Below are 12811 nucleotides of genomic sequence, written 5' to 3'. Positions count from 1 at the left end.
CCTGTTAGCAATTGTGTGTTAAAAATACACCCTTTTTCCTAGTGAACCCAAGGTCTTAGAAGGTGTTCGCTAACACTTGTGAACAATCTTACTAGTTTAGTGTGATCCTTGCCCTTCTTTTCCTTGCTGAGTTTTCCAATGTCTGGTGGCACGTATTTAGATACTTTAAGCTGCACACAGGCTTCTGAGTTATAAGTTGATAACTGGCTGGCAGGAGGTCAATGGCTGGAACCCCAGATCGGCAGCTGAGGTGAGTGGAGCTGGCGGCTAGTAGGGCTGAGCAGAGCCGGAGGCCTGGACCCTGTCTGGCAGGGGGCCTGTGCTGGAACTCCAACCAGAAGCAAGGTGAGTGGGACTGCAGCGGGGACCCTGGCTGGCAAGGGGCCAGCAGCCGGAACCCCAGAGTGGCAGCGGCCTGAGCAGGTCAGCCCGCCCAGCTCTGGGATTTCAGGGATGGGCTGAGCATCTCCGCCAGCCCCCGTCTGGGGTTTCAGCCACCGGTTCCTGCCAGCTGGGCTCTCAGCCCGCTGCCAGCCTGGGGTTCCGGCTGGCGTGCCGTAGGTTGCCGACCCCTGCTCTAAACTGTGACACTTCCCCTCACATACCAAGGGCAATCAGGAGGGCAGCTATGCAGACTCTACATATGCTAGGGATCCTCCAGATTAGAGGGGTCTCCAGTAGGAGACTTACAGGTGGGTTTTGTTCCCTTTGCATTGTCTGATTGGTGCAAAGGGAGCAGAATGGGGCAGAGGATCTGCCCCACAATATGCACTCACTTTGACCTTGGGGCAATGTAATATGTTTGGCCCTCAGGCTGAAATGGTTGGATACCACTAGAGCACACTGTCTGGGGCTGGTGGTAGAATTTACTGTGAAATTTAACATCAGAGCTCTGTTATCAAAATGTAAAGAGCCCACCACAAGAAACACATCTCAACCCAACCTGTAAATGATGTTCATTTTTGTTGTCTCAAAAATTATGACTGGTTTTGTTCAATTAAAGATACTCAATTCAGGCACATTGCTTTGCTTGATATCATTCATGAAAGAACGTCTACTCTCATAGCCCAAATTTTGACATTAATAATATTGCATTAGAGTTACAACAATCATCATCTTTTAAAACTGAAAATCCATTTATTTGGGTTTTTTAAAGCAACTGAACTACAACAGCTGTGCAGTCTTAGACTCGAGCCTGCTAGAGTTCCATGTATGGAGTTCCCACTGAATTCAAGTGGAGTTGTGTAAGGGAATCAATGGCAGGATCAGGTTATTGGTCTAATAGATTTAACTACAAGTCTGGAAAAATAAAAGCTGTAATTTTCATGGAAATTTACAAGAAATTAAGCAGCTAGAGAGATAAATGAGATTAGAAGCCCATTTAGGCTTGAGCTCAATGCTTACCTTAAAATTGAATGAGTTTCTAGGAGAAGAGCTAGATCTGTAATGTTCATCTTTTGCTAAGTTGCTGTAATAGTTGGCGACTTTGTTGTTTGCAACCTTGTTAGATACTGGGTCATCTGTTATCGGGCAGATGTAATAACTATCCTCATCCTCACTATCAGCATCAGGATAATTTCCAGAGACTGCTTTAGTTGACCTGGCATTATCAATACCTTCCATACAAAAGATAAGGTCCTCGTCCGCCATGTTTGTGGGAGGTTGGTTTAATTCGTGCAATGATTAAAGCAGCCAGTATTACAATACACATTTGAAATGAAGGAAGAACCTGGGAGAGAAAAAGAATGAAATTAAAGAAAATCAAAGGTCCTGTTCTTAAAAAAAAAAAAAAAAAAAAAAAGCTTGAAGCCAAAATTTATACTGACCAACATTAGCAAAAATTAGTCAATAATCTGTACACGGGTGTGTAAAACGGGTATCTGGGCACCTAAGTATGCCTCTCAACACCCAAATGCAGGATTTGGGCTCCCAATTTAGATACACAAGTTTAAAATTGTCACAGGATAGAGAAAAATTGGCTCAGAATAGAATAGGAATTTAATATAAAATATTAGGGACTGCAACATTGGATTACTCTAGTTTACCTTTAGTAGCATTCCAGGCTCCATTTATCAACTTCCCTCTTTGAACATATCTGCTCTTACTTGTTTAAAAACTTTGGGCCCGATACTACAGTTTTTACTCAGGCAAAACTCACATTGACTTCCCCATAACTCTGTGTATTTTGCCCAATCCAAGGACTGCAGGATCAGGCCCTCTGTTTTCCAAAAGCAGCTTTTCCATCAGGGGATCACTTACAAATGAAAACAAAGAATAGGATTAACAGACTCCAGGGAAAGGGGCTACGAAATATTACTGGGAGTGGATGGGGAAGGTGAAACCAGGAAACACTTTCTGTGCCAGGAAGGTTTTATATTACTTGGCCCCCAGCTCACACGGGCTAGTCAGTCCAAAGTCAGTCCACAGTGTGTGTGTGCACCCAGGGTGCCATATGTGTCTTCTGAAGGGAGGACAAATGAGATTGCCAGACAGTTGCTGCTGCTCTAGCCATTAAAGTGAATTAAAGGAGTCCAGATAGGGGGGAGGAGGGAATGCACAGGAAAGTCACACTTCAGTGCTCTTCTCTGGCTTCAAATCTCACTCTGACCCCCTTCCCAACAGGGATGCTCTTGCTGTCAGTGCCGGTAACTGAACTCTCCAGGAGCACTGGCTGGCTTGCTCAGTGCTAGGCCCTTCTCTTTGGATGATCCACCAGAGCCTGGAATTGGCAGCCTTCAGGAAAGAACATTTATTTACATTATTTTTTCTTTCCACTCTTGATTTTGTTCATTCCCATCTGGTGACAAAGAGCCTTATCCAAAACTCATTGAAGGCAACAGAAAGGTTCCTGCAGATTTCAGTGGTCTATGGAATAGGCCCAGGATCTCGGATGACATTAGTTCATACATACTAAATGTCTCTATCTGGCAAAGACAGGCCCTGTGTTGAATCAAAACAGTCAAACTTTTTCCCCTCTATCCACCCAAAAAGCTTTCCTAATCCAATGGCTTTTAAAGGCCAATCTCTGTTTTCTCCCCAGAGCTCAGAGGTTTGTAGATAAAATGGTATATTTTAGCAATCTCTCTTTGTTAGCCACTGTAGGTAGTTTGTCCATTTTATCACAGAGACAGAGGATGGGAAGGGACTTCCTGCATCACTGAGTCCATGCCCTTCCTATTGCAGGCAACCCTGTCACATAATCACCTTCATAAATGTATCAAGATCCAGATTAAAATTAAGTAAATCTCTTGCCCCCACCCCACTCCTATTGGATGGCTGTTCCAGAGGCTCCAGACCTATCTATCTATAGTTTAGACACTATACATCAATAGGCACTTCAACCATAAATAATAAATTGAGCTAGTTCTATCAACTCCCTGCTTCAGCAACCTACTCCATTTGTTCATTATGTGACAAAACCATGAGCATCTAGCTCATATTCCCTAATTCCTGCCCCTGGGAATTTGTATTTGTATTCTTTTGTAATAAATAGGCCTGGGAGACAATTATCAAGCCATTTCATAGCTAAAGAAAAAACAAAACAAAATGACACCCTGCTGGAAGATCACTATGAAGTCATTTTTCTTCTCTCCCTAGTAGTTCCATGATCTTTCCTCATAACTAAACTCAATGGTCCAAAAACTTTGCAAAACCAAGGAACCTTCCTGAATACTTATCAGCATCCCAAGGGGTATAGCTAGCTTACATAAAATGGCATAGTCTGCAGACCACCCTTAGTCTCCTGGGAGCAGGTGTAACCCCACTACAGGTGTCAGCATGTAATAGGCCATCTTTATCCGAACAGCCTCCACTCTGATTAAGATGGAGCATCACATATTGGCATGGACTCCACTCCCATGTGAAAGATGGGATGACGGCAGGATAGATCATAGAACTCTGTGTGTCACACTGGGCCTGTGAGATGCATTTTGGCCACACCTGACTAAAATTTTTTATTATTCCAGTTATTTAATTTCCTCTGCCTTGTCTCCATAACAGGAACTATGTCTTTTCTAAGGTGAGGACTACAACATGAATCTAATCTAGTGTTAATTTTTATTACCTTCTAAGTAGGAAAACTCTGGTGTTTCAAAGTTTCATTACTTACACAGTTCTGCAGAATACAGGAACTGACATCACAACAGCACATGCAGAGCTGGAATACACAGTGATCTACTTCTGTCCACAGTCTGACAATGGATTTGGGGTAAGGGCAGATCATCTCCCTTCATTGCTCTTAATTTAGCCTGCTTTCTGTACAACCAGGGGTGTTTTTCATGAAGAACAAACTTATTTCAAGCCCTCCTCCCCCTTTTTTAAACTTTAGTGTTCTTAAAAAATGCAGCACCCATCATCACAGTGCCTGCTCCTCTTCATAATAAGCTTACACAAATAAACATCTGATGAAGTGGGTATTCACCCATGAAAGCTTATGCTTCAATACGTCTGTTAGTCTATAAGGTGCCACAGGACTCTGTCGCTTCTTACACAAATTGTTGATATTCTGAAACAACAGTAGGGCTCTTCAATTATGTCCATCAGAAATTTCACAGAAGGTAATTATTCTAGAGGAAAATAACTGTCAGTCCCATAATACTTTCCACATCAGCTCTCAGGCTGCAAAAGATTGAAATTGTAACTCTCTCACTGATACACACAACATAACCTTCAGGAGGAAACATTTAAAACACCCTTAAAATTAATATAAAGGTCCAAAGTGTGGCACATAACAATTGACCTGTGTAAGGAGCAGTGTGAAGCCAAACTACCCTTGGGAAGCTCAGCCAGGCACAATTGTGTGACAGATTTCTATTACCAATCTGCCTGAGGGAGTCCTTGGGCCTGTGACAATTGCTCCTGATGCATCATCCTTTAGGGCTTGTCTACATGGGAAAGTTTTACCAGTTACCAATTATACCAGTATAATTACACTGATATAGTTAAATTGATATACCAATATAACTTAGGGCACGTCTTCACTACCTGCCGGATAGCAATCGATCTATTGGGGATCGACTTATCGCGTCTAGTGAAGAAGCGATAAAATCGATCCCCGATGGCTCTGCCATCGACTCCGGAAATCCACCGTGGCAAGAGGCGGAAGTGGAGTCGACGGCGGCGCGGCAGCGGTCAACTCGCTGCCGTCCTCACAGCCAGGTAAGTCGACCTAAAATACGCAACTTCAGCTACGCTATTCACGTAGCTGAAGTTGCGTATCTTAGGTCGACATTCCCCCCCCCCCCAGTAGTGTAGACCTAGCCTTAGTATTTACTCCCTGTGTGGATACTCTGATGGCATTTTTCAGTTAGCGCAGATTCCTTCCAAAGTGGCATATGCTAAACCCCAAAAAGATCATCTCCTACTGCAATAAGAGTGCCCAAACAAGGAGTGATACCAATAACTACAGTTGTTTAAATTCACACATTAACTTACACTGGTATAACTGTCCTGAATAGACAACATTTTATCTAGAATGTATTAGGCATGTCACAATCCAGCCTGAAATTAAGAAGTCTCTTTCCAAATGAAAATAGAAGAGAGGAGAGAGAGAGAGAAAGAGACACTGATTTTTGGAAAGTACAGAGAATCCTGCTATATTTTCATTCATTTTAAAAGTGCAGACAAATGTAGACAATAATTTAGTCATCAACAATTGGAATAGGTCAAAAATCAGAGCACTCTTTAACAAAGTATCTGTTGTTAATTTAATTCATCACTATGACATGGTCACTCTCCCCATTTAACTCCTATGCTCTCAACTTCCTTACAATTCCCTGCCACAACGCGGGGACACTTCCTGAAAAACTGGCCATTGTCAACGCTGAATCATTCTCTCTGTTATTAACTGCATTAATTCAAAGCAATCCAAGCCCATGCAAACAGTGGGGCTAGAAAAGGACACAAGGTGGCACTTGGTTCCAAAGTTATACAAAAGCAGATACAATATGATCCATCACTCTTGGGACTAGGAATCAACCTGCTACAAATCTTCCTGATCTGATACACTAAAGCATTTCACCATCTGCTTTTACATAGGTCAGTGACTGGCTAAAATTACAACTGATCTACTTCCATTGCAAGCTATACTGTATGTATCTCAGTTCAAAATATTCCACAACTAGTTTATTACAGCTCATTTCATGGGACTACTAAAATGAAATAAAAAGATGACACTTCATCAGTTTTTGATTGGTAAATGATTGTTGGTAAATGATTGTTAACATTTTAAAGGTAACAAGTAGGAATTGGATCTTTCTGTACCCACTACTAACACAGCAATGCAGAAAGCAAAAATTCAGCAACATGATGCAATAACATCACATGTTTATATTAAAATTAGTTAATCCTTTTCCTATAATTCCTAAGTAACAGTAAGAACAAGTGTTTCACAGAGGCTTTCTATACATATAACTGCTACTAAAGCAAATAATAATGGAAGTCATGTGCACATCAAAAAGAGAAGCTACATGTGGGCTCTTTTCTTACTAACTTCATATATCTATTTACATCAATTCTAGAGAAATTGTGGACGGCTGAGCACTGAATCATTCATAGCTGTGTTACCCACCAGAGCAACCTATTAAGAAATAAAATAGTGGAACAAGGGAAGCATGTTTACCGAGGCTCAGGTTCCACCCACAGCGACGGGTGGAGATTTCCATGCAGATCTTCCTCGAGAGACTATTAATGATGATTCAGCAGAACTCAAACAGATACATTGTTATTAATAATTCAGCTCCATGTTGGGATAGCTGTGGATTTCACTCTTAGGTGCAGAAGCAACGCACCAGGCAGGTTTTCACACCCTTGATGATACCCTGATGATCTTTCACATTTTCCTGGCTTTACGCCCCTCACACCCCATACACACTCTTAAAGTCCCATATCAGAAGACTCTTTTCAAAGCCCACTGACTCCAGTCCTCAATAAGTCAGTCACACTTCTGAGCAATGTGAGGTGCTCAGCCCCTGCTTGCGTCTCTAGAACAGGAGTGGGCAAACTATGGCCTGGGGGCCGCATCCGGCCCTTCAGATGTTTTAATCCAGCCCTCGAGCTCCCGCCGGGGAGCGGAATCGGGGGCTTGCCCCTCTCCATGCATGCCATGGCTCTGCACAGCTCCCGGAAGCAGTGGCATATCCCTCCTCTGTCTCATATGTGTAGGGGCAGCCACGGGGTCCTATGCGCTGCTCCCGTCCCAAGCGCCGCCCCTGCAGCTCCCATTGGCCAGGAACTGCAGCCAATAGGAGCTGCAGGGGTGGTGTTTGCGGAGCAGACGGCACACAGAAGCACCAGGCCACGCCTCCACGTAGGAGCCAGAGGGGGGACATGTCGCTACTTCTGGGAGCTGCTTGAGGTAAGTGCCACCAGGAGCCTGCACCTCTGATACCCTCCCATGCCCCAACCCTAGCTCTCATCCCCCTCCCACCTTCTGAACCCCTCTGTCCCAGCCTGGAACACCCCCTGCACTCTCCAATCCATTATCCCCAGCCCCACCCCAGACCTCGCACCCCCAGCCTGAGCCCTCCCCCCCCATACCCCAACCCTCTGCCTCAGCCTGGAGCTCCCTCGCACACCCTGAACTCCCCATTTCTGGCCCCACCCCAGAGCCTGCACGCCAAGCCGGAGCCCTCACACCCTCCCGCACCCCACCCCCAATTTCATAAGCGTTCATGGCCTGCCATACAATTTCCATACCCAGATGTGGCCCTTAGGCCAAAAAGTTTGCCCACCCCTGCTCTAGAATGACAGAGTGAGACCTGGGATCCCTCATGGGAGTGCAGGGACACCTCTCAGGGTGGTATTGTGCCTGCTCACTAGTTGCAGTAGCGTGCCAGTTCCAAAAGTGTATAAGGGCCACACAAATATAGCTTCTAAAACAGAGAAAGTGACATTTCAGGCCTGGTATCAGGGGCAGCTTCACTGAAGTAGTGGAATTGCACCTGTTTCTGCTAGGGCTGAATTTGGCCCATCAGCTATATTCGTTGCCCAGCAACCCCAGATTAGGAACATGCGCCTCATTATACATGATCAGATTTCCTCCTGATATGCGAGTGTGTCTCCCCCTCTCAACTTCCTGCCTTTTTTTCATACTGCTTCTAAACTTAAAACAGATTCCCCCTGCCCATGAGCTAAGCTACTTCCTGGCCCCAGTGAAATTAACAGGAGTTTTTTCATTGACTTTAATGGGGCCAGGATTTCACCCCTAGTTCCTGCTCTACCCTAGCTCTCATCCGGTCTCAAACTGTTCTCCCAAGTGAAACTGACAAAGCTGATACCCAAGATGCACAGATTTGGAACAGCGCAGAACAAGCTTCCAAATGTTCACAAGGGGGTTAGCTGAGTTTGACAAATTTACTGACAAATATTTGTTTAATGTGAATTTTGGCAGGTTCTTCCAGCATAGGCTGAAAGGACACTGGGCAGGCAGTGTCCTTGTTCTGTGCACATTTAGAAGGCAGAGGTGAAATACACAGAGCAACTTCCCTCATCTTCTTCCATAGCTGGAAGCCCCCTCTGTACTAGAGTAATGAAAGTGACAACGGTTTGCACTTACACCATGTGGTTCTTTATTCATTCAAAACGCTTCATAAACATTAGGTACAAAATCCTTAAAACACCTCTGAGTTACGTATTCCATTTTATAGACCTGGAAAGCAAGACACAGGGGATGGAGATTATCAGACACCTGAGGGATTTAGATGCCAATTTCCCATTTATTCTCATGGGAACTGCGAGTCCAAATCCTTTAGGCAGCTTTGAAAACTCTCCTAGGGAAGTTACAGACAACATTTTCAAAACCTGACACTGATTTGGGGTTGAGGCTGCTTCTCAGCTCCGAGCCCCCTTTGCTCACGCAGCCAGTAAGAGCCGCAAGGGTGTGGGACCCGGCTCCATGGCTGGCAGAGCCCTCAAGAAACAGAGACCATAGGGGAGCCCTCCTGGCACACAGCCCCTACCTACATCTCTCCATGCACCTGGCCAGAGCTACCCCCCTGCCCGCACACCGTCCCTATCTACCCCTCTCCCTGCACCCTGAGCTACCCCTCTGCCTGCACACAGCCCCTAGATACCTCTCCCTGCACCCTGAGCTACTCCTGGGCCACACACAGCCCCTAGCTACCCCTCTTCCTGCACCCTGAGCTACCCCCCCTGCCCACACACAGCCCCTAACTACCCCCTCTCTGCATTGTTATCTTTCCTTCAAAAAGTAGATCACAACTTTTAAGTGTGCTTTTCAATTTGATTCCAGCTATTGCATTACTTGGATTAAACTGAATTATATCTGCTCATTATTGTCTGTAATTCTATCCATCCTTTTTCATTTAAAAAAAATCTTCTTATTCTGTGTACATCAAAATCTGAACTGTTTAGTAACATTTTCTTTTTGTGACAGTTTGGTACATTAACAGAGCATGAGTTTAATCATTTCACTGTGCATACAACGCTCTTCCCCCTTGTGCAAGGCAACGTGTCACAGCTCAATCTTGGCAATAAACCAATGTGTCAATGGGAATTTTCCCCCCTCCATCTGTTTGATTCTCACATACTGTATTCCTTTGGCTATTTGGACAAAGCAGCATGTAGGCTGTTGAGAAGAAAATCTGCTGACTAGTACATTTTAGGGTCATTACATCAACAATCTGCAATCAAAACAGTCTGGTAACATCTCATCCTCCGCTTAGAAACAGGCAAAAAGCTCCTTGTGAGGAAACTGTCATCAGAAATATGGTTTTACAAAGAGCAAATTACCACTCTCTGATCACTGACAAATTCAACCCCACCCCACAACAGGCCTTTAATTTCCATTGGACGTTTATGAACTTTACATCCGTATATAACTAACACCCACACCGCCTTCTCCAGTAACAGGCAGCCCTTGTAAAAACACTGCTGTATATAGTAAAGGAAGGTTATTGTATTCTACAGTAAAGCCCTGGTCTAAATACAACATATTTGCCAACATTCAAAAGCTGTCAATTGGGGGCATTTACAGAGAAAAACAGGGAAAGACCTTTTAGTGTTACAATGGGGAATTTTTGCAAGGATAAAGTCGGGAAAAAAAAATAAACAGCTCTGTGAAAAAGTAAAATAAAACAGGGATAACTGGCATGTATGCAACAGGACAAGAATAGCTCTTCTTTAAAAATACTGCAACTATGGTACATAAATAGTCCCCAAACAGGTAGTAATGCTGTGGTAAGCTGTAATATTCTGGATACCACTGGGTGAATACGCTAGTAGGCTAAATAAGGGGAATCAATTATTACTAAAAATGCGTGTTAAAATACAAACGTGTCCGTATGTAATGTGCCATACTGAGCGCTAGAGCGGGCACACAGACTGAGCAGGGTTTGCAGGCCGAGCCGTTTGCCAGCCCTCCCCAGCGAAGCAGCCTCCTGACCCCCTCCCACCATGCACGGAGAAGATATGCTGCTAACCGGGGAGCCCGGCAAAACCAAGGTGGAGAAGCAGGCTCCAGAGTAGAGCCTGGCGTACCCTGTGCAGAGAGACACACGGTGCAATGCCTGGCCTACCTTGTGCAGACACACACGGCTCCCGGAGCAGCAAGCAAGGCTCTTCTCCCCGCTGCAGCTGCACACAAACTCCGACAAGCGCTTCCCTCCGAGGGTCACGCGCCAGCTGCTTCCCCGGGGAGCGCACGCGGACAGCTCGCGTCTCGTCTTGTCTCGGAATCAGCCTCTCTCGCTCTCCTTCCCAGTCCCCGCGGGAGCTGGCCGGCTGCACCCTCCCTCCGCAGGCTGGCGGAGGGCGGTACTGCAGCAGGCAGGCAGGCATGGGGTGTGTCTGCCTCATGCACAGGGGCTCTCTGCACGGGGAGGAGAAGCTACAGCCTGCGCGGAGTGTGAGCTCCGACCCCACACATGGTGTAAAGCTGCCCCAGAGCCTTACAACGCCCCCCCCCCCCGCCTAATGCCCTTCGCTTGCATCAGCCCAGCCTCAGCACATGCTCCTTACGATTTGGGGGGCTCCTGAGTGTTGAAAGGAGAGTGTGGCTCCCAGGAAACACTGTCCCTCCCATCTGGTCTCGTGTTTGGAGGGACTAATTAGGGACATGACAGACACTGCCTTGGGACCCCCAGACTCACAGCATCGCCTCCTCCATTCCAGCCCGCAGAATAGTGGGTGGGGGGGGGCAGGTCATCAGCCGCTGAAGCGACTGCAGGACCCCCCCCAAGAGTCTTTTCCTTCTCATTTTTTAGTTTTCTTCTCTGTGGATAGTGCAAGTGAAAGATACCAGACAGTTACTGGAGACCTACTCACAAGGACCAGCGTTCAAAGTACACATTCAGAGCCAGATTAAACTTTTGTGGGCCTGGCACCAATCTTATTTGTGGGCTCCCATGGAGGCAATGGAGCATGGTGTGTGGGGGTCAGTCCCCAGAGTGAGGGGCCAGGCAGGGGCAATGAGGCATGGCAGGGGCAGCCCAGTGGAAGGGCACTATTTACAAACCGGCAGTTGCCAGACACACAGTGGCCCGCCCAGCCCTGTGCTGCCAACATGCCCCTTCCCCTCGGGGGGCGGGCCCATGTTGTGCCACACAGCCCCCCCCACCCAACATCCTCCTGACTCCCTATCCCCAGCACCCCCCGAACCCCCTCCACACAAATGCATAGCACCCTGCCCAGCACCCCCCTGCCCACAGCCCCATCACAACTGCCCAGCACCCCCCACAGAACCCCCACTCCCTAGTGCCCCAACATACACATCTTCCCTGCCCCCTCACAGCCCAGCACCCCTCTACCCCCCGCACAAGAAACTCACTCCCCCATGCCCTGCCTCACGACCGCACTCTCTGGCCCTGCTGGAAGGCAACTGAGTCTGCCAGGCTGAGCTGGCAGCGCAGCCAGAGCTAGTCCTGGAGCAGGGAATCACTCCGGTCCCTCGGGAGTGGTGTGATCAGCCAGGTCAGGGCCGGCTCCCTCAAGATGCACTTCCCCTGGAGGGGCCCAGACAAACTCCCCGCATTGTCCTCTTCCTCCACCGACCCTGGCTGAGACTGGCCAGGCCTCTGCACCAGCCCCAGGCGGCTCAGCTCTGGAGAGACAGGTGGGGTCCCACAGGTGGTGGGAAGCAGAAACTGCCCGGAGCCAGAGGTGCACTGGGGTCCAGCCAGGGGGCAGAGAGGAGCAGGGGGGTGGGGACAAGGAGGCAGCAGGTGGGCAGGCCAATAGGAGCAAGTGGTGGGTGGGGGGAGCCAGTGGGGTCTAGGGGCTCAGTGCAAGCGGAGCAGGCTGGGGCCCCTTCTGAGCATGGGCCCGGCTCCATGGAGCCACTGGAGCCATTGTAAACCCGGGACTGTACACATTGTGTCCCACCCCTGTTCTGAAACACCCAAGATAAATGGGTTAGAATGATCGGATAGATGCCCACTGTTTATCTTATTATCTGACTGCCCTAGGGTTTACACTCTTTACATTATTAACAATAATGGGAGCTGCACACACAAATTTAAACCATAGGATATTCACATATGTCCTTAGGTGTATGTTACTGCCACGGAGGTAAATGAAAGTTCTGTTTGTGAAAAGGCTGCCAGATCAAACAGGTAATATATGAGTACATATTTTCTAGCCTGTAGTTTGACTTTGCATAATGGTTCACTTGGTGAGTCTGCAAGATATTACTGCCCAGATGCAAAAACAATGTATAAACAGTACATGCTGTTTGAAAGCAACATTTTGCCATAAATGTTCTTGAAGAGCATTGTAAACAGTATAGAAGGGGGGAAGGGAAAAAAAACCAATACATCTACTTTCATGTTAGTCACCAGTCACAATAGCAACTAAA

The 12811-nt window shown here is 46.8% G+C and overlaps 1 protein-coding gene across 5 annotated transcripts in view; it reads right to left on the bottom strand.

Annotated features, from left to right (window-relative positions):
* Nucleotides 1-12811, bottom strand: part of EEF2K (eukaryotic elongation factor 2 kinase) — a 58294-nt gene that overhangs the window by 33997 nt on the left and 11486 nt on the right. For 2 of the 5 annotated variants that reach the window (XM_005304727.5, XM_065559984.1), the window contains exons 1-3: nt 10536-10762; nt 2159-2254; nt 1405-1729 (exon numbers count right to left, since the gene is read on the bottom strand). In XM_005304727.5, the coding sequence (XP_005304784.1) occupies nt 1405-1650 (246 nt within the window). In that variant the 5' untranslated portion in view covers nt 1651-1729; nt 2159-2254; nt 10536-10762. Of the gene's footprint in view, nt 1-1404; nt 1730-2158; nt 2255-10535; nt 10835-12811 lie in introns of those variants that run through there. The other 3 variants (XM_065559983.1, XM_008164636.4, XM_005304728.5) reach the window with 3 other exon arrangements.

The sequence above is a fragment of the Chrysemys picta genome, chromosome 10, assembly GCF_011386835.1.
Source record: "Chrysemys picta bellii isolate R12L10 chromosome 10, ASM1138683v2, whole genome shotgun sequence".
NCBI lineage: Eukaryota > Metazoa > Chordata > Testudines > Emydidae > Chrysemys > Chrysemys picta.
This window is presented reverse-complemented; position numbering and strand designations above follow the sequence as displayed.